Below are 22,257 nucleotides of genomic sequence, written 5' to 3'. Positions count from 1 at the left end.
GGGCAGCCTTTCTTTTGCACCAGAGTAAGAGTTCACTGATCGCTTCAACTACTGAAATTCGGAAGCTATTGCTCACATCCATGGGTAAGAAGTCATTGCATTTTGGCTCATTCTAATTCACTGTAGCTGAGGTCACTTGCACAAATGGGACTTAATGAAAGTGTCTTCCCACCAACAGTACAGGAGATACGTAAAATTATAGAATTATAAGGCTGAAAGAATATTAATGATTCAGTTTAAGCTTCTTCACTTATTGATGAAGAAATACAAGTCCAAAAAGGCTGTGATTTGTTCAGGTTCCTGGGGTCAAATCTTACCCCCAGAAGAACTGGTAGAATGGGCTGTCCTGGGCAGGGGCTGGGAGAGCCCTGGTGCGAGTTTGTTGCCCACTTGCATAGTGTAAATATTCCCACATGGAGTGTTCATGTTGCCAGCAGTTTGATGACTTAAAAAGTTCCTGAAGATCTAATAATCCTGTCAGTCTATCCGAGTGGGCCCCTTGCCCACCACACCGAGCCCTCTTAACCCATGGCCTCAAGATAAATGCTTTCTAGAAGCATGTGAACCACATCGACTATTTTTGTACTGGTCTTACCAAGAAAATATAAACATATTTCAAAGTTTTTGAGTATTTATAACATATTTGAAAAATCATTTGTGCCATCCATTATTTTTATAAACAAACTTAAATACATTGCATCATTTAATGGACAGAGAAAAAGTTTATTCCTCATTTCTGACCTTTCTGTCAGCAAAGCATATTTTATCCTATGCGTGAGTCTGACAAGAACATTTAAAATTGGGTCAAGATCTTAGAAATCAAGGGCCGGGGAGAGGGCTCAGTGGAATAAGCACTTCCCTGGCAAGCGCAAAGGCCTGAGTTCAATCCCCGGTTCCGCCACCAAAAAAAAAAAAAAAAGATCTTAGAAACCCAAACTTACAGAAGAGCACATCCTATTTGTCTGTTGTCTAGCTCTCTCATGTGTCAAATGCTAATCAAAGTACTAAAGATAAAATAAAACCTAGATTGAATCATAGTCATTGAGTTTAAAAGCACGCTGAACTTTGTGTGGTGGCAGAATAAGTCGAGGGATGGGTGAATCTCACGCTGACCACACGTTTTCATGTTGAGTTTCAGAGTCTCCAGTTAATTCCTACTCAACTGCCAACCCTCTTCTCTCTTAGGCCTGGTTCTAAAGTTCCATCTCTCCTTTCCTACTTTGATAACAGTATCTATGTTATAGTTAATGAGAATTCCATGCCACATTATTTAGAATTTAGATTTGTCCAACAACTTACAAATCCATTTTCGGCAACATACGTTGGCAGCCCACTAAGGAGGGTCCAGTGGTCTGCAGGAGGCGTCCTGGAAGGTGAGAGGAAGGAAAATTACTGCTGTACAGAGAAGTGAATTGTGCGCAGAAATAGCACAGGGCTCCTGGGGCTGCTGCATGGCGCTACTCACGGAATCACTTGGATCTCTTCCTTTCCATGTAAAATGTAATCAATGATTTTATAAAAGATTATTGCCTAAGAGACAAGATTATGGGCATAGTGTTACTTTCCAAAGAAAACATTTTTCATTCAAGGTTACATGCTTCAAGAATCACGCAGTGCCTGGTTTGCAAGTCACATTGTTTTTCTGCATAATAAAAATTACTTCCAAAAAAAATTACTTCCATTCATATCTAGCTATCAGATCAGAAATATTGATTATTTATGTTCATTGAGGCTGAACTAAATTTGAGTTTTAAGAAGTTAAATCCCCCAAAGAGCTTTCAGAGAAATCTTTGCCTACTAAATCACTGGCTTGCCTGTCTTCACTCTTAACTGATCCCTTTTTCTTCTCCAGAAGTACCTGGTGTTACATAACTTCATTAGGACAAAGTGAGGTACTTCTCAGCTGCCGTCAGTTGGACACTGTGCCCAGGGAGCACCCAGCCTTTCCCAGCGCTGGTTTGTCTGAACAGGTTCCTGAGGCAGAATTCAGTGGATCTGTTGGCAAAGCTGGGTACTAGTCTGTCTACTTCATGGGCGGATGGACAACCTGAGGCAGGACACACTCCATCCCAATAAAGTTTCTTTCCTTTGCTGAGAACATAGTTATGGAAAAATACAGATGGTTCCGGCCCCACAAAACTTTCAGGCAAGGGTGAAATACAGTCGCACCTTGGTACTCAGGCTGAAACCAATGAGTACAAATGAATTTTCCCATAACACATAGTGTATTTATTTCAATTTTTTTCCAATTTTCTTTTTCAGGGGAAGGATCAAGATTTGAAGGGAACAGGGGGATGGGTATGGAAGGGGACAAGAAGAAGTAAGATGTGTTATGTACAAGTACAAACATCTCCAAATAAATATAATCATCTCATGTACTAGCAATAAAATGCATAATTTTAAAACAAATAATGTATTTAGAAATAACTCGTGAAAGCTCCACATAATGTTCACATTTTACGGAGTAAATATTAACCTTTTACTAGGCTAATAATAGAAGCCTTTAGGCATAGTGGTATCACTCCTAATCTTGTTTGTTAGCAGTTAAAGTTAATAAAAATATAGAACAGTAACTATCAATAGGTGGGAGTTCTACACTGTGAACTACCATGAGACTGATAGCAGTGTCTGGTGCCAAAACAGTTTTTCTTGTAAAAATGCAATGAATGTCAGGTTTGGTGAGTTCTAGGGTCAAGTAGAACTGAGGTGCGATAGTAAATCTAACCCAGTCCTTCCCTGGAGACCCCAATCCTGTTTAACTGAAGATGGGTCTAGGCCTTTCTTTAAAAAGTTATGAAGTTGGCCTGAAGCATCCTTCCCTGTTAAGAACCACTGGTCTACCACATCCTGGCTTTATTTTAAACGTTAAGGAGTTTAAGCCATAAATTAAGACAAGAGTCACCCAGCTGGCTGGAGTACAGCCAGGACTTGATCCTCAAACTCTTTGTTTATTGCTCTTTTTGCAGCTTCAAGCTTCCACAGACATTTACAGGAAGAAAATTCAGACCTTCCTAGGTCTGTGGCCCTTTAGTTTCAGCGTCTGATAACATGTACAGACAGCGTCAGGATGGTTCCAGCATTTACCCTGCCATCTGGTGTCTTCGGACCTCTGTAAGGCTCCGCTTCTCCGAGCTTGATTGGCCATTCATCATAGAATTCCTGAGGGAAATCATATTAGACATCATTAAACAAAGCGTTGATTACCTACTGTGCTTTATTTGAATTGTATGTGTTTGTATAGTCTATGCTAATTGATATAGTTATGGGATTTTAGACCTGTGACCTATAATTCTCAGTAACAATGCTTGTGAACTTGGCACTATGAACAAGAGACTCAACTTTTATCATCTGTAAAATCGAGAGTTAACACAGGTGGATTGTTGTGAAGATTAAATGAAAAATACACATGAAACACCTACCCTGGCATACAAAGTACTCAGTGTGTAGTGGTTCCTTCACAGATAACTAAACCAGAAGCAGGTAAGTGAAGAGGTTTGACCAAAGTCACTCAGAGCAGCTAACAATACCAGTTGCCTCACCTAGCATCCATCTCCCTTCTTCCTGCGAGTACAAGCTGACTTCATGAGGGTACCAAGTGGTAATCCGTCCATGGAAGACGGGTCCTTCATAGCCCTAAGTGGTCTAGGTGAGATGCCTGAATTAAACGGAAGGTAGGTATGTGGCCCATTCTGGCCAGTGAAGAAGCAGAAATCTGCTGAGGATGATTGTAGAAAGATATTCCTCAGGTGAAAGGTGATGAAAGTGACCTTTGGAGAAAATGTCTCCAGTTGTGTCATGTCTGTGTATCCTATTTTGAGTGGTGTCTTGTTTCCATAAGGGGAGACCTCACAATGTGCTACAGGTAGCAAAAATCTTTCCAGGACAAAGTGGAAGGCATCTGGGACTTCAGTGATGGTACTAAATTCTGAACGAGCCATTCCAGAACAGCTGTGCTCGCGACTCCTACCACTTTGTTAAAGATGCTTTTAGCTGGATCCAATAATCCTCACAGGCAAAACCACTGTGACCAATATAATTGGCTCTAATGTTCCAGAGCCAGGATCCAAACCCACCTTTCCTGATGTCTAGTCCTCTAACTGGATGTTTGTCCAGTTAGAATAATTACTCTGAAAAAAAGAACTACAAATCAAATGGGTAGTAACAACCATAAATAATATAGTATCAGTTATATTGAACTGCCAGACCACCAACAGAATTAAACAAGAGGAGGAATGAGTATTATGTTGTGAATAATATTAAATATTTCATTATTTCTGCCTTTAAAGTTTAAAACTTTACGAATACAAAACTGTCCAAGTGGTAGTAACGCTTTCCACCCTAATGCTATATGCTTTATGTATGTTTTCTCAAATCTTCCACCTGATTAAAATGATTCCACCATTTTCAGACAAGAAAACCAGAAATCAAGGAGCTTATAAAAGTTGATGAAAAGAAAAAGTAGTCAGAGAACTGACATTGACTTACTGCATAAAAAGGTGAATAATATATAAATATTTTCACTATGGAAAACAAGAATGTGAGGTGACATATTATTCTAACATACCAATCACTTCATGATGTCTACATATGTCAAAATGTCACATAATTATCTGCAATCAGTTGCCAACCATAATTTGATATTTTTTAGGAAAAAAATTTTGAAAGCGAGCTCATGAAGCATGAAAAGCTACGAAGGAAACTTGAATGCATATTGTTAAGGGAAAGAAGTTAGTCTCAAGAGTGATTCCAATTGCACAATATTCTAGAAAAGGTGGAAACATAAAAGCAGCAGAAAAGAGCTGTTTTCAAAGGTTTAGAGTCGGCGAAAGTGGGTTAAGTAGGAGCGCTTCGGGAGTTCTAGACTAAACGACTCTGTTTGGTATTTTCATAGCAGACGGGTGACGTTATGCAGTCGTCAGAGCTACAGAACTGTGCCAGAGCGCCGTAAGGTAAGCGGTAAGCTTCAGTTGATAACGAGGTAACAATGCTGAGTCATCGACTATGACAAACTTACCGCACAAAACCAAAATGCAACATAGAGAAACAAGAAACAGCGCTGGGGAACCGGTGGGGAGGGCATGACAGTGGCACATTTATGGGAACTTTGGACTTTCTGTTCAATGTTTTGAATTTTTAAAAATTATTTATTTATTTATTTTACTTGGCACAGGCTCTCAGTACACAGCTCTGACTTGCAGTGACCCACCGATATCAGCCTCCTCAAGAGCTGAGATCACCACCACGCCTGGTTCTGGTGGTGAGCACGGTGTGCCTGAGGCTCTGGGGCCAGTACAGCACGCGGTAACTGGGGATCAAGCCCAGGTCCTTGCCCTTAGACCTGTAAGCTATCTCCCCAGCCCCTGCTCAAAGTTTTATTTTTTAGGGGCCAGGGAGATGGCTCAGTGGAATAAGTGCTTGCCTGGCAAGTGCAAGGGCCTGAGTTCAATCCCCGGTTCTGAAAAAAAATATATATATATTTTTAAAATTTAATTTAATTTTTATATTTTTTTGTATTTTTAAGTAAGGGTCTACAGGGTCCCACTATGCACATTGGACTCGTAGTTTTCCACCTGTGTTCAGCCTCCCAAGAACTGGGATTACAGGCACGCACCACCATGCCCCGTCTCAATCACAGTCTCAGCGCACCCGGGTGGCAGGGGCGGGGCTGGTATGGCAGGCCTGGTATCAACCCCAGCCGCTGCGTCTGCCTAAGCAGGAGCTTTAATTCACTGAGCTATTTGGCCAGTCCTCAAAGTTTTATATTTATTTATGTATTTATTTATTTATTGACAGAACCAGGGATTGAACTCAGGCCCTTGCGCTTGCCAGGGAAGCGCTTATTCTACTGAGCCATTTCCCCCGGCCCCTCAAAGTTTTAACTAAAACTAAAACTGATCTAAAATGAGGATTGTTAGACTGGGCGTGGTGGCGCGCCTGTAATCCCAGCGCTTGGGTGGCTGAAAACAGGAAGATCATGATGAGTCTGATCTCTGTAGTGAGACCCTGCACTAAATACATTAAAAAATAAGGATTATTAATTAATTAATTTTTAAAATAAAATGATGACAAATACAAAAAAGGATTAGAAATGCCAAAATTCACACCTTTACCACTTTCACTCTCAAATAAACAATTTTATCTCTGAATCAACCTTTGTTGGCACTGGATTTTATGACCTATCGTGACTGATTCTGTACACAGAATATTTCTCAATTGACTATATTTCACGTGACAGCACTTCATAGGTGATTCTGGGCGGGGCAAGATGTACGAAACAGCCAGGACCTTCTCCTTAGTCATGTCCAGCAGGCCGATGGAGTAGCGTTCACAGTTCAGGTACGTTCTCACTGTGTACAGCGCTTTATGAAACTGTCTCTCAACATCTGTGAGCTCTTCAAATACTTTATTGGCTGACCACATAAGGATCTGAAAGTAGGTAGTAAAGAGACAACAGTTAGAAACAAACACTACAGAAAAGTAGAGCATTTGTTCAAAGAAAGTGAGGTGTATCAAATAAGCTAAATACATATGTAAATCAAATAAACTAAATGCATGTCATTAGACAAGGCAGCGCTGTGTCTGAGTGTGTATATATCCAATTACTATTCTTTAATTGGGATTGTGTTCAGACTTTTGCCACGTCTTGGGTTTGGGGGGTGAGTGAAGCCATAATTAGTCTCCACGCCCAAATGTTTTGAGTTCAAAGGATGAGTGCTCTCATGGTGAACGCAGAGACAGTTCTTGGGCGGAGGATCCATCATTTGTCACCCACTGGCTTTTGTAGGTAGAATGTCACATGATGCCTTCGTATATACAGAGCTGGTCAGAGGTAACCTGCCCTGGAGCATCAGAATGGGAAAGGGGCTGCCGAAGCTCCATCCCGAGGCCTACTCCTGCGCTGTGAAGATGAGGGGAGCAGGCTCCAGGCTCAAGCACCCTGCGTACGTATTGTTCTTTATCCTCTGCCTCATGCAGACGATGAGTGTCAAGGCAGCGGCTTGCTCCTAACACTAACGTTTATGCCATGACCCACTAAGAGAGCACAACGCGTGAGAACTCACGACTCCTTAACAGTCTCGCATCTGCATGAAGTAGGTGCCGAAATTAGCATCACTGTCTCATGGGGGAGAAACCAAGGCCACCCAGGATTTGGACCAGAAAAAGGCCAGCCATTTGGGCCATGAGGAGGAGAGGGACAGGAGACCACGAGAAGACCCCAAGGGTGGAAGCTTTGGGGATCTGCTCCCGGTAGCTTCGCTCCCCAAGAGGAATGAGGGGGTCTGGGCTTGCGGCTCTGGGCCCCACTGCTAGGACAGGTCGGCGTGGAGTGACTGCTGCCACTCTGCCTTTACCTGACTTCTTCTGGACTCAATGCTGTATAGGTAGCTGGTATGCTGAAGCCTCAGGGCAACAGAAACAAAGCTGAGGTATTTGGAAAAGACCTGGAGAGGACAGACAACAAGAAGCTATACTGCTGTCACTTTCTTTGGCTATAAACGAGATGGCCCCCACCCCCAGGATGCCCAGCTCAACATTACCTCTTCATCCTGTTTGGAGAACTCTGGTGCATTTTGTTTGTTTATTGCCATAATCACAGCAAGGACTTCCTTGCCCATCATGATTGGAGTGGCCAGCAAGTTCCTGGTGATATATCCAGTCTGTTTGTCCATAAAGTCAGAAAAATGGTTGTTCTGAAAAACATATTCATGTTTGCCAAAACATCACAGCATCGTAGAGCAGCAGATCTAAGCCATTCTCTCTAGTTCAAAGTGTACCAAGATTTAACCAAGGCACTAATGAGTTCTAACCAAGGCCCTAATGAGCTCCCCTGCCAGCATCATCCTAGGGCTGTGTAGGATGAAGTCACCCATTGCAGAATAAGCAGCCCCTCTGAGCTGTGGCTGTGTCCAAGGCAGTCTGAGGCTGGGCTGGGGGGAAGCCCTGGTGCCCCCACGTAGAGCCGAGTGAGATGCTGGAGAGCAGGAGCTCTGCGCAGCACGGCAACCAGGCGGAGAGGAGTGCGTTGGAGGTCCCATACCCTCTGGAACTGTGACACTGCGGCGCGCACTGAAGCCAGCCCGTCCACGTGTCGTGATAGCTAGAGGACCAATAATCCCCCCCGTGTACCTACTTGTGGAATTCAGTGCTGCCTACGTGGTGTGTCTCTATGTCTTTTGCTATGCTTGGATGAAGAGTGTCTTTTTTTGCTTTTTATGAAATTTACTTTTTAACTTTTGTATGACACGTTCATTGTGTAAACCAGGCGTCGCTGCAGACCAGCTCAGAGGGAGATGCGCTCATCGGGAGCCGCGCAGTACCACACGCTGTGCCCGCTCAGGCCGTCAGGGGCTTCTGCTGATCCCGGCTGCTTAGTGTGCCCCGCCACAGACAGCGAAAACAGAACTAATCATGCTTGGTGTTGTGTTTATGTTGTAGATGCTCACGTATGTGTAAGTCTGTTGGCTTACACAGATCAACAGGTATGTGCGGTTTTACTGGAGCAAGTCGTTGTTATAAGAGCTTGACATTCTTGCTTCCGCGGTGTAAGACGTTCGCCTTCTTGCCAGTCAGGTACTTCCCCTTTTCAGTCATTTTTTCCTTCTGCTATCCTTTTCTCTCCGCTCCCCTCCTCTCCCCTCCCCTCATGAATTTTTTTAAAAAAGTGTATTTAGTACAGGGTCTACAGAGTTTCCCTACACAGCTCGGACTCGTACTGATCGTCCTTTTTTCAGCCTCCCAAGAGCTGGGATTGCAAGCGCGTGTCCCCACGCCCATCACGCCGGGTCTCAATCACGGTCTCAGCGCACCCTGGGGTGGGGCCGGGCATCGAACTCCGGTCCCTGTACTCTGCCTAAGCAGGCACTTCAGTCTGCTGAGCTATCTGATCAAACCCCAGTCCCACTTTTTAAACCCATTCTAGTCACTGAAGAAATTAGAGGGCATGCGGTAGAGCTCAGCGGAGTAAGCGCTTGCTTAGGTAAGCGCCGGGCCCAGGGTTCCTTCCCTGGCTCCGCATGCCGCCCGGCCCGCCCCCGGGGGCGCGAGAGCCGGAGATGGAGTCCGGGCGCCGTGCCTGTAATCCCAGCACTTGGGAGGCAGACATCAGGAGGATCGCTACTGATGTGGGCTGGGTAGTGAGACCCTGCACACACGCAAAGAGAAAACTTAAAACAAATTAGATGTCCTTATCAAGTTGTAGACCTCCCGCGCCCACGGATCTGCCCTTTGAGGGTCCAAACTACTCAGGCCACACATTGCTACCTTGCTTTCCTGACTTCTCTGCTACTACTTCTCTCTTCGCCCTTTGGCCAGATGTCTCTAGAGGTTTTTAAATTCTTTCTCTAATCCACTGCTCGCCTGGGCCAACTCGAATGCTGGTGTCCTCCTATTACCCGTTACAGATTATGATCACCGTCATTTAGGCAGCGATCCTGGGCGCTAGAAGAATAAAGGGAACGCCAGGACAGCGCGCCCCAGGGTGGGATGGGCAGCCCTTCACACGCGTGTTACTCTCCAGCCTCGAAGCCTGTTACCGTTTTACTATGGACTCGAAGGATATGCTCCTGAGTTTCATTCGATGTTTGAGAAAATGGCTCATAAGCTTCTAAATTTAATGCTTTTTTATTATTGGGTGTGAAATTCTTAAATAAACCATCCATCAAATTACCAGGCAGGGGAGAGGAGGCTTCCTAGTGTTTATTTTCACTAGCATAAATAGTCCTCAGAAGAGCTCCTTTGAGCAAATCCCGGGTTTCTGATTCCGGATTCTCTAGATGATCTTTTTTCCAAACAAGTTCCTGAAGGTGACTAAAGAACATTGTTCAGAGCAGCAGAATGCTGACCATTCCTGATCTCAGGGCAACCCAAGTCCTGATTAAACACGGTCAACCCTTGGGATCAAGAAGCAGAGAGATAGGAGGGAAGGAAAGGAGAGTGCAGGGGAAGAGAGCTGTAAACACCTGGTTAATCATTTAGAAAGCCTTCTCTTATGGCTTTATTTGAAAGCACAGTCAGGTTTAGGATGCCTGTGCCATTAATGAACAGCTTTTCCAATAAAGAAAAGAAATAATTAACTTGAGCATATTTCTAATTCCTGCCTTTAATCTGCTTAAAGCAGGCACTAATCATTGGCCTTTTTGGTTGTCTACACCACACGCCCAGCTCCTACAGCGTGATGATTACTTCACAGTCACCGTGGTAGAGAGCAGCTGTTATGAGTCAGGCACTGCTGTGCATTTGGTCATCTTTGTTACTCAGGGGTGAAATTCAGTCTGCATGGAGGAGCTATCTCAGGCTTGGTTCTGCATGCAGTCCTTTTTGGTGCTACCCGGAGTGGCTTCTGCATTACCGCCTTCATGAATCGTCAAGGTTGACATCATCTAGTATTTTTGAGGAATATTGTTGTCTGGTGTCTCTCTCCCAGCTGCACCCACATTGTTAATCAAAGGAAAGATGCCTGTGGCTCGTGGTGCTGGAGAAAGAGCGAGGTCTTCAGGAGCTAGGTTATGGTTCCTGACCCGACACATCCTGTCTGCCTGACTTGAAGTAGATCCTTACTTCACAGATGGAAATATGCCTGATTCTTGTCTCCCTCAAAGGGTGTTTGTCCGAATCAAGTAGGATTAGGAATATAAAGACATGCTCTAAGCTGTCAAGTGCTGTGAAGAAGCAAAGAATGAATCAAGAATTTCACCTCTTTCTGATTGCAGATTTTCCCTCAGTGTCTACAGCATGGTGAAACAGGAGGGCTGTCGGGCAAGTGGGAAGGTGGAGGCTAGAGAGCCGGGAGGTCTCCGTTCCACTGCTGCCCTCTCACCACATGTACCATGGACTCTGGGGAGATACAGCTGTGTGACCCCAACTTCCCACCTGCCACAGGAGGGCTGGGTGAGGCACATCTCTAACACTCCACGATCCTCCTGTGTCTGCTCACCCAATGTATCTGTTTCTTTCAGTCTTGGCTGCACACTAGGATTGCCCAAGGAATCTTTAAAAATAACACCCATGTCCCAGCCTACACTCCTATCTACTGAGCGTCTTGAACATCAATATTTTTAAGAAGGCTGCCAATTTCATTTCAAGGAACAGAGTTGAAAAGCACCATTCTAGTTGAAAAAAAAAAAAAAGCTTAAAATCAGCAGAAATGGAGAGTAAAGAGGGCTTTTATTCCACCCCGACCTCAAGCGGGCATCTATCTTCAGCACTCACTTGCCCCTCAGAACAGCAAGAGTCCTCAAGACAGAGCACTGCCCACACCATGAGCTGCCCTTTCCACGCAGCAATGCCCGCCCTGGACAGCAGCAGGCCAACACTCCCTCATCTTTTAAGCTGCTTTAGTCTGTTATTTTCTTCTCAATATGGAAAACTGAGCTCATTAAAGCATTACAACAGAAATCATCTGACCTATCTCTCCTCTTAGAAATTCTCAGACACCATTTGTTTGAATGTCTGTTTCTTATATGTTCTAGTCCCTTTGGAGGTAGTCTCAAATGGAGACTGAAGAAGCATATTCCCATGAGAAAATCTCAGGGTGTGGGGACAGAGTCTACAGATGGGACCAAGAGAAGAGTTTGGAGATAGATTGCTAAATTACTAAATTCCCCAAGTAGGGCCTGGTCTTGTGGCCTTCCTGCTTCAGCCTCCTAGAGTGCTGGAAATGCAGGTGTATACCATCATGCCCAGCTAAATACAACAAGCTTGTTTTTAAGAGCATCCATCAGTTTAGTCACTGGAAGCAGTTTTATGCATCTCAAAAAGCATGCTTAAGCTGGTTCCAACTTGGAAAGGAGTCATTCTAAAGAACTAAGATGCTAGGAGCCTACCACAGCCCTTGTGCCTAAGAGGGGCTGCCAGTTGTCTGCCCAATAGTGCTAATGTTTGACAAGCTAGTCCCAGGCCTCTGCAGCCTCCTCCTGTAATCAGTCTAGGGTCATCCTTGTCCCTCTCCAGCTGCCCTTGTCACATGCTGCCCATAGACACTTGCACCGAAAGCGTTTCAGGGCTGCTCCTTTCCCTTTAGTTCAGCGCCATCACGATCTATCTCTCCCTTTCTGATGATAGTCAATCATAGCTATGGAAGCTGCATGTAAGAAGGGGCTGTCAGGACGAAATTGCAGTCTGAGTGAAGGGACCATGAATTATTAGCCTTTTATGTTGCTTTCTAAAATGAGTATATTGCAATAGTAAGAAAAAAGTTATATTTCTGTTTCTATAAGGAGTATAACAATGTCTTATATTAGCACAGTGTGCTGTTTTTGGTCTTCAGGATGGTTCAAATGTCCACTTACATGACTGGAATTCACTTCTGATAGATCTGAGTTATAGAGCACGGCTTAGACGCACTGAAGCAGCATTAAGTTCACGGTTGTAATATAAGCCAAAAGTCTGAACCTTCCACTTTCAACCAATGCGAAGTTTTCCTTTCTGCATATTTGATTTACACGTGGAAAAAATCAGTTTATGACCTAATCCACGTCCAAGACCTGCACGTCTCTGAGGGTTGTGAACAAAAACACGAGAGCAGCTTCCTAGGCCTGGACTGGACATGTGGCTGATCTCCAAGGGGACCAAGCAGCTTGACTGGTGGTGCGAAAGGGGAATAACCCAAGCAATGGAGGAGCTGCGGAAGGGCGTGTGGGGCACACCAAGCCCAGGCAGGAGTGCCTGACCAAATGTCAGCATCACAGGGCATATGGCGCTGTTCATTGCTCAGTTGAGATTTAGCTTTAACTAGGAAACTTGCACTTTGGTTTGGTAAATCTGGAAGGGCCAAGCCTGGGTGCTCCTGGGTGCTGTTCTACTCCGCTCCCCACTCTTCCTACATTTTAGTCGAATCAGTGCCACAGGAATGATACTGTCATTTTTCATTGATTCCCTTCTCGACCCCACAAAACCTACATCCTACTGTCAGGACCACCTACCTTTTTCACGTCAGGGACATTGAGGGCTTTCTTTGTGTGAGCAACCCAACCCACTATCCCAACGTCCAGTGGAAACACAACTTCTCTGTCAGGGACCACCAGGTTGTCCTCAAACTTGGAGGTCGTGGTGACATCCAGCAGCCGGGAGGCCATCTCTGGAGTGCCATTGCGGGCACGGCAGATGAACATGCTGCAGCGGTCAGCCTGCAGCAGCTGGGCCAGCCTCTGCAGGGTCCTGTGTGCCATCAGCTCAGCGCTGCTTGCTTCCTCCTGCAGGGACCACAGCAGTTCCAGGCACAGGGCAGACTCCTCTACTTGTGTCAGCTCAGGAAACGACATGCTGGTCTTGACTCCTGCCTGGCTGTTCTTGAAGATTTGTCCCACTGCATCAACATGAAGCTTCTTGTAATAGTACTCCTTGGCAAACTGAGGGTTTTCCTCAAGGTATTTCTCCACAGTACCTTGGCTGATCTCACCCATGGTGTGGCTTCTTTTGTTGTTCAGAAAGGAAGACCCTCAGAGTGCTACCTTAGGCAGGAGCCAAACGGGAAATTCATAATGGTCAGAGTTACTGAGGAAAGCCAAGACAGTACTTTGTAAGACCACCAAGGGCAGAGCAGAAAACTGCTTTGGCGGAGCTCTCAAACTGCCTGTAACTCCTGAGACGTGACAGAAGGCTTTGGCTTATGGTGGGATTCAGGAAGCACAGGCTTAAAGAGTTCTTCAGGACACTAAGTCCCTGAATAGTATTAGCCCCTAAATCCTCAGAGAATCCTCAGAGAATTCTAGATCAGCCAGGCTACTGTCAGGTTGAAGCAACTATTCAAAAAAAAAAAAAGACAAAAAATAAAGAAGCAAACAAAAACTGAACTGCTGCTGGCCATGAGAAAGAATCACCATGGACACATCACACCCCTTAACTGGTAATTAACTGGCACTACCTGGTCATTTAAGTCATTCCCGTATGTTCCCTGTCAGAAGTACTTGGGTTCAGACCTAGGAAGTGCTTAGGACTTTTCCTTGTTTCCATAGGAACTTCGTGAACTTGTGGGGAGATGAAAGGGCTTGGCATCAGCACAGCATAAGAGTGAATCCATTCCTTTTTATTTCTTTTTGAAGGAAACTACTGTCTCTTTGTAAAGAGAACAAAAAATAGTTTTAAAAAAGATTAGAAATGATTGGGGCCAGGGAGATAGCTCAGTGGAATAAGCACTTGGCCTCGCAAGCGCAAGGACCTGAGTTCAATCCCCAGTTCCGAAAAAAAAAAAAAAAAGAAACGATACAGACTTTCACTAAACAAATGTAGGGATTCAACAATGAACTCAGGCCCCCACGCTTGCCAGGGAAGCGCTTATTCCACTGAACCATCCCCCCGATTCCTATTTTATTTTTCTTTAAATGAATCTTACATGTATATATCTGGTACAGGGTCTCACTATGCAGCAGCTCGGACTCGTAGTGATCTTCCTGTTTTCAGCCTTGCCAGTGCTGGGATTACAGGCATGTGCCATCATGTCCAGTCTCAGTGGCCAGCTCAGCGGGCCTGTGGGCAGAGCCTGTGTGGTTTGTGGTCCTGGGGACTGAACCCTGTCCCTGTGCTTGCTTAGTCCACTGAGGTATCTCGCTGGCCCCGCAGTTTGACTTTTGCTCACTAACTCTTTACCTGCCTATGTGTCCTTAAGGTTTCTACTTACTTTCTCTTCCAGAAGATTTAATGTTTCAGTTTTAATATTTATTTATTTATTTTGCAGTACTGGGGATTGAACTCAGAACCCTGTGCTCATTCTACTAGTTTTAATATTTAAATCTTTGATCCATTTTGACTGTAGTTTTGTGCATGGTGCTAGGCATGGGTCTATTTTAAGGCATCAGTATGTGGAAAGTAGTTTTTCCAGCACTATTTATGAAAGAGGGTATGTTCCTTCCAGTGAGAATGTTGGACCCCCTTTGTCAAAGATAACAAGGCTGAGTGTGTAGTTGTGTCTGCACCATCTAATCTGTTCCATGGATCCTCAGGTCTATTTTTATGCCAGTACCATGCTGATTTTATCATAGTAACTTTGTAGTATAATTTCAAGTCAGGGATTGTGATACCTCCTGCCTTTCCTTTGTTTTTAAGGATTGGTTTTGCTATTCTAGGTCTCTTGTGGTTCCTGATGAATTTTAGGAATGTTTTCTCTATATCTGTGAGATATACTAATGATATTTTCAGTGAGATTGCATCGACTCTGTATAACAATTTTGGAAATATGGCCATTTTCACAATATTGGTTCTTCCTATCCAGGAGCAAGAAATAGCTTTCCATTTTCTGAAATCCTCTTTAATCTCTTTTTTCAGAGTACTATAATTGTCACTGTATAATTCTTTTACTTTCTTTGTGAGGTTGATTCCTAAGGATTTCACATTTTTGGGTGTTACTGTGAAGGGTATGGTTTCCATAATTTCTTTCTTGGTGAATTTGTTGTTTGTGCATAGAAATGTTATCAATTTTGGAGTATTAACTTTTTGTCCTGCTATGCTACTGAATTTGGTTCTCTAATCTACAAGTCTTTTAGTGGATTTTTTGGGGTCTGCTATATACAGTATCATGTCATCTGCAAATAATGATAATGTCACTTCCTCCTTTCCAATCATTATTCCTTTTATTTCTTTCTCTTGTCTAATTGCTCTGGCTAATCTTTCCAGAACTATACTGAACAAGAATTATTACAGTGGACATCTTTGTCTTGTTCCTGATTTTAAAGTCAAGGCTTTCAATTTTAAGAAAAATGTTGGCTGTTGGTTTGTTCTAGATGACTTTTATCAGACTGAGATAAAGGCCATTTATTTCAATTTTATGTAGGGTTTGTTTTTTTATCAAGTGTGAGTGTTGGACTTTATCAAAAGCTTTTTCTGCATGTATTGAGATGATCATGTGATTTTTGTCTTTGGCTCTGTTAAGGTAATATAATTTTATTTTTATTTATTTGTATTTTTGTGGTACTGAGGATCGAACTCAGGCCCTTGCTCTTGCTAGGCAGGTGCTTATGTCACTGAGCTATATTCCTGGCCCTTGTTTTGCATATATTAAACCATTCTTCCATTGCTGAGATGAATCCCACTTGGTCGTGCTATATAATGTTCTTGGTGATTTGCTGCATTCTGTTTGCTGGTATTTCATTAAAGATTTTATATATATGTTCATTAGGGATCATTGGCCTGTAGATCTCTTTTTTGGTTGGGTCCTTCTCTGGTTTTGGTATCAGAGTTCTACGTGCCTTCCTGGAGGAGTTTGGGGAGCTGCTTCTCTAAGAACTTGAGAAGAGTTGGCATTAGGTCCTCCCTAAATGTCCTGTAGAGTTCAGCAGTGAATCCTTCAGGACCTGTTTTGTTTTGTTTTTTCTTTGTTGGATATATATATATATATATATATATATATATATATATATATATATATATATATATAATTTTCAATTTGATTGGCTGATATTGGGTTATTCAGAATTTAGTTCATACCTATCTAGGAATCGGTCCATTTCTTCTGTATTTTCCATTCTGTGAGAGTAAAGATTTTGGATATAGGTATTGATAATCTCCTGAATTTCCTGTAGAGTATGTAGTGATTTCACCCTTTTAATTCCTCATTGCATGAGCTTATTTTCTTTCCTTTTTAAAATGAGGTTGGCTAGGGGTTTATCAATTTTAGTTATTCTTTGAAAGAACCAACTCTTCAGCTCATTAATTCTTTGTGTTGTTTTCTTTGTCTCCGTTGCATTTATTTCTTCTCTGATCTTTATAATTTCCTACCTTCTTTGGACTTTGGGCTTGACTTGCTCTTCTTTTTCTAGGAGTTTGAGGTACAACATAAGAGTGTTTATTTGGTTTCATTCTGTTTTCCTGATGTGACTATTTATCCCTATAAATTTCCTCTTAAGACAGCTTTCGGTGGCCCCCACACCCGCTGGGCTCGCAGGCTGGGCCTCCGGGTGGAGGCTGGAGCGGATGCCCTAGCCCCGGGGGAGGGACCAACAAGCCCCCCGCTAGGAGGAGCTTGGGGCTCCCCCTCTGCGCCTCTTCCAGGGGGTGCACGGTGGGGGTGGGGGCGGGGCTCTGGCCTGGCCCAGCACGACTGGCCTGATTTTAGGGTCACCCGTACCTCCCCTTCTCCTCCCCGCTGTTTCTGGCCCTCCACCCCCAAGAACCGCACTCTGTGGGCGGGGGTCCGCCGCAGGCCCAGGTGGGGAGTGCAGCCAGCCTGGCCTTGGGCCCCCGCCGCCTTCCCCGCCTTGTGCAGAAGAGGGAAATAAGATTCCGTCTGCCTTGACAATTCCTCTAGCAACCCTCACCAATTAGAAGAACAGAAGAACTCAGCCAGACTGCAGGTGGCAACGTGCAAGCCAACGCAGTGTGTTTTTATAGAAGACGAAATTTCCAATACGCTTATAATGCTTGCGACAAGCTTGGTAGGGAAGATGAGGGAGAATCTGAAACAACAGTTGAGCTTGACTTGACTGATAAACAGAAACACTGCTTGAAACAATGCGGCGCTGCCCTTTTGAATGAGACAGAATCGGTGTTGCCAAATCTTGACAAAGGACGCTTTTTCTACGCCTTGGTCTAAGACCCCTCAGTGGAAACATTATTAGCTGACAAAGGTGAAAGCTGAGCGGGCCCTAGAGGCCCAGCACGCGCGCCAGACATGCTCCTGGAAGGAGACTCAGAGGAGAAGGGACAGTCGCAACTGGAGGCTAGAGTTTGGGATCCCAATAGCCCACGTAGGGACCGCCAGACTGACCGGTGTTTAGTTGTAGCACGAGCCCGCGCCTGCACATGAGCGCTGCCGCCGCTTCCCGAGACACCACCTTGTTTCATGCCGTGGATACATGATACAGACCTGGCTCTGGCTTGAGCAGCGCACTCAGTGGCTCAGTGCCGCTGGGGGACCTGTTTTATGCAGAGATAATGGAGCAGTGGCCAGCCTCCGAAGCTAGCTTACTTGAAGAAGCATTGGGAAAATATGGCAAAGGCTTCAGTGACTCACGTCACGATTGTCTCCCTTGGAAATCACTGACTTGCATCTCTGAATATTATTGCATGTGGAAGACTACTGACAGATACGTGCAGCAGAAACGTCGAAAAGCTGCAGAAGCTGAGAGTACTGAGACAAGTATATCCCGACTTACAAACCAAATCCCAACCAAATATCCACCAGCAACGGCAAGCCGGGCAGTGTGAATGGAGCTGTGGGAAGCACGCTCCAGCCCCAGAACCCCCTCTTAGGTCGCTCCTGTGAGAGCTGCTACGGATGCCCCAGTGGGAAGTCACCTGTCCCGGCAGGCCATGCAGGGAATGTCAGTGGGAAACAGGGAACCCAAAGCCGCAGTGAAGACCCCGCCAAGCCTCCTTCCTCCACACGGCGTATTTCACAACATTTGCTCGTCTGGTCTGCAAAAACACTCTCTGATTGCGGCAGGCAGCAAGAGGCCCATTTGTTGCTATTAATTATGCTGCCGTTAGGGCAGAATGTAAGACGTTTTTAAGTTAACCTTACATGTTGTGCTTTTCTGACCATTTTCTTTCTTTTCCTTTCTCTTTTTTGTTTGTTTGCAATAAACATAAGTTCTTGTATACAAAAAAAGACAGCTTTCATTGTATTCCAGTTTCAGTAAGTTGCATGTGCATTTTCGTTAGATTGTAAATATAGTTTACTCTCTTTGCGACTCATTGATTGTTCAAGAGGGTATTATTTAGTTTCCTTCTGTTTATATAGTTTTTGCTGTTTCTTTTGTCATTAATTTCCAGTTTCATTGCCGTATGGTCAGATAATATGCCTGGGATAATTTTGATTCCTTTGCATTTACTTAAGCGTGTTCTATGTCTTAGCACATGATCTATTTTGGAGAATGTCCCATGGGCAGCTGAGAAAAATATGTATTCTGATGCTGTTGGGTGGAACACTGTAAAGGGCTACTAAGTCCATTTCTTCACAAGTTCGGTTTAGTTGTTATTTCTTTGCTCACTTTTGGCATGGTTGATCTATCTCTTGTGTCAACTGGGAGTTAACATCCTCCCAATTGACACAAGAGATAGTGTAGGAACAAGCGTTCCTACACCGGGTGCATATATAATTGTCATCTCTTCCTCTTGCACTTTTCCCCTAAGACATATGTAGTGACTTTCCTTGTCTCCGTTAACCACATTTGGTTTGAAGTTGACATTGTCAGCACGGAAATAGAGATCCTTACTTCTTTTCTGGGCTCCTGTCAGGAGGAATATTCTTTTCCATCCTTTGACATTCAGTCTATTAATTTCTTTTTGAGTTAAATATGTTTCTTGCATGCAGCATATTGTTGGATTTTGTTTCTTTATTCACTCTGCCAGTCAGCTTCTTTTGATTGGTGAATTGAAGCCATTTATGTTGATAATGATAACTGACACGCATTGGTTTGTATTTGTCATGCTGTTGTCCTACTGTAGGATTCCTACTTTTCCTCTGCTTAATTGCTTGCTATATTTGCTTGTTCTCTTGTGTTGTTGTCAGAGGTGTGGTCCTGTTTGTCTCTTTCTAAAATCTCTGTCAGTACTCTTTGTAGTGCTGGTTTGTTGATCAAGAATTTCTTCAGTTGTTCTTTGTCATGAAAGTACCTAATCGCTCCATTAAATTTGATAGATATTTTTGCAGGATACATCAATCTGGGTTGAAAGTTGTTTTCTTTCAGGACCTGAAGTATCTCATGCCAAGCTCTTCCTGATTTGATGATCTGTGTTGAGAAATCTGCCATGATTCTGATGGGATTTCCCTGTAGGGGATCTGCTTTCACTCTCTAACAGCTTCTAATATTCTGTTCTTTTGCTCAATTTCTGGGATTTTGATTGTTATGCGTCTGTGTGTAGATTTAATTTGATTATGGCTAGCTGGAGTTCTATATGCTTTGGTTACTGTATATCAGATTATTTTCCCATGTTTGGGAAATTTTCTGCTACTACTTCTCTTTATATCTTTTGTATTGTCTACAGCTGTTTCATTGATACCTATTAGTCTAAATTATTTTTCTTTGCATCATCTTGCAGCTGTTCTATTGTTATTTCCTCGTTCTCGTTATTTTTAAGAGATCTTTCCTTTCGTGTTTAATAGCTGCCATGCTATCTTCAAGGTATGAAACTCTGTCTTATGTTTCACTCAAGCAGGTTTGCCAGCTTTCAGTGGAATTCTTCATGTCCTGGATGTCTATTTGAATCTCTTTCATGCATTCTAGTTCTTTCCTGTATTTCTCATTCAACGTCTCCATCATTTTCCTGTTGCCTTCTATGTATTTTTAATCTATGTCTTCCTTAGATGTATCAAGCAATTCTTTCATGATTGTTGTCATTTCCTTTTTTTTACCTGAGAGATTATTTCTGAGCTGATTTCCTCCATAGCCTGATGGGATTGTTTGTTTACTTCAGCTGCTATTATTTCAGAAACTTCAGGCGTGTGACTTCTAAATTCTATGACTTCGTCTCCTGGACTTGTTTTGGGTGGGCTGGAGGTCTGAGATTGCTTTTTGCTCCTTCTTTTTGTCTTTTTGCATCTCCCTATGCTCCCCCTGACGGTGCCATGATGGCATGGGTGTGGGCGAGCAAGCCTCTCAGGAGAGTGGGAGGGCAGGGTAGGCTCACCCACACTCCTGCTCTTTGGGGTTCAATAAGGCTTTCACCTCAGTGGGGGGAGGGCATGCCACAGCTCGAGAAGGTTCTGATGCTGATGAGTGCAGGCCAAATTCTGCAAGGCTCTCTTGATGGTGCGTTGGCACAGAGTAGGGCTCATGAAGGCTCCCGCAGGTCCCTGTGGCATTCTTATGGCACTTGGTTTCAGGTCTCTGTGACAATTTTCCTGGGGAATGACAGGAAGCCAGGGCTCAGCTGAGCTCCAACAAGGGCAAGGGTGGCAGGGCAAGGCTCACTGTGCATCCTCAGCAATCCTCCAGATGAGGAGTTGTCTGGGGCTCAGCTGAGCTCTGCCGGGGGTGGGACATGCTGGGAGAGGCCCCCCAGATCCCTAGCAGGCTTCCAGGTGAGGGGACTCAGAAGAACTCCTGCTATAGTGCTAGGGGCCAGGCTGGGTCTCCCAGGCAAGCTTCCGGGTGAGGACACGTGGCTGGGACTCAGAAGAAGGGGGTGTGGGGCTGGGCCTACTGGGGCTCTCAGCAGTCTTCAGGGTGAGGTTGGGCAGCCAAGACTTAGGAATGCTGCTGCCAGGGTGGGCTCAGATTCTCTTCTCCTGTTTGGGAAGTTTTCTGCTACGACTTCTACAAATAATGTTTCTATGTCATTGGTGCTGACTCCTGCTGTTTCACCGATACCTACCAGTCTCTTACTGTTTTTCTTTGCATCATCCTTTAGCTGTTGAATTGCTATTTTCTAGTTTCTTATTATTTTTAAGAGATCTTCCCTTTCACAATCATTAGCTACAATGCTATGTCTTCAAGATCTGAAATTTTATCTTCATTTTCATTCAAGTGGTTTTGCCAAGGGAATTCTTAATTTCTTGGCTATCTGTTTGAATTAGTTTCATGCATTGTAATTCTTCCCTGTGTTGTTCATCTAAGGCTTACGTTATTGTCCTATTCCCCTCTATTTTTTAAAAAAATTATCTATGTCTTATTTAGATGTGCTGAGTGATTCCTTATTGTCATTTCTTTTTAACCTGTGAGATTATTTATGATTTTATTCTTTGATAGCCTGATGGAGTTGTTTCTTTGCTTCAGTTGTTATCTTATTTATTTATTTATTTATTTATTTATTTATTTATTTATTTATTTATTTATTTATTTTAGTGGAACCCGAGATTGAACTCAGGCCCTTGCACTTACCAGGCAAGTGTTTATTTCACTGAGCCATCTCCCCAGCCCCAGTTGCTATCATTTCAAGAATTTTAGGTGTGTGACTTCCAAATTCTTGTATGTGCTTGTCTCCTGGACTTGCTCTAGGTGGGCTGGAGGCCTGAGATTGCATTTTGCTCCTTTGTTTTGACATTTTTGAAGCTCTTGAAGAGAACCTGGGCTCAGGGTGGGTGGAGCTCCCTGGATGGTGGGGGTGGGGCACCCATTGGTGAGGCTTGGAAACTGGCTGGGGCTTATTGGTGGGAAGAGGCAAGGCAGGGCTCAGTGAGGCTTCTGCAACTTCTAGGCCTCAGTGTGGCTTCCACAGTGGTTGGGGGATGGGGCTCAGTCCAGTGAGGCTCCTAGACATGTGGGGCGTGGGTCACTGAGGCTCCTGAAGCGGTCATGGGCTCAGCCTGGCTTCCTGGACAGTGTGGTGAGAGGCAGGCTGAAGCTCCACCTGGCGGTGCAGGGCTCAGCAGGCTCCTGAAGCCTT

The 22,257-nt window shown here is 44.1% G+C and overlaps 1 protein-coding gene and 1 pseudogene across 1 annotated transcript in view; one reads left to right on the top strand and one right to left on the bottom strand.

The window, feature by feature from the left end:
* Positions 1 to 13,400, bottom strand: part of Pde6c (phosphodiesterase 6C) — a 49,386-nt gene extending 35,986 nt beyond the window's left edge. The window contains 7 exon segments of the mRNA XM_004625486.2: positions 1,300 to 1,366; positions 1,466 to 1,530; positions 3,085 to 3,159; positions 6,286 to 6,426; positions 7,353 to 7,442; positions 7,539 to 7,691; positions 12,921 to 13,400. Coding sequence (XP_004625543.1) covers positions 1,300 to 1,366; positions 1,466 to 1,530; positions 3,085 to 3,159; positions 6,286 to 6,426; positions 7,353 to 7,442; positions 7,539 to 7,691; positions 12,921 to 13,400 — 1,071 coding nt within the window.
* A 418-nt stretch (positions 13,401 to 13,818) lies between these two features.
* LOC101585510 overlaps positions 13,819 to 22,257 on the top strand; it is a 16,357-nt pseudogene continuing 7,918 nt past the window's right edge.

Source organism: Octodon degus, unplaced genomic scaffold (assembly GCF_000260255.1).
Source record: "Octodon degus isolate 3935 unplaced genomic scaffold, OctDeg1.0 scaffold00010, whole genome shotgun sequence".
Lineage (NCBI taxonomy): Eukaryota > Metazoa > Chordata > Mammalia > Rodentia > Octodontidae > Octodon > Octodon degus.
Note: the sequence above shows the minus strand (reverse complement) of the source record. Positions and strands in the feature narration are given on the sequence as shown.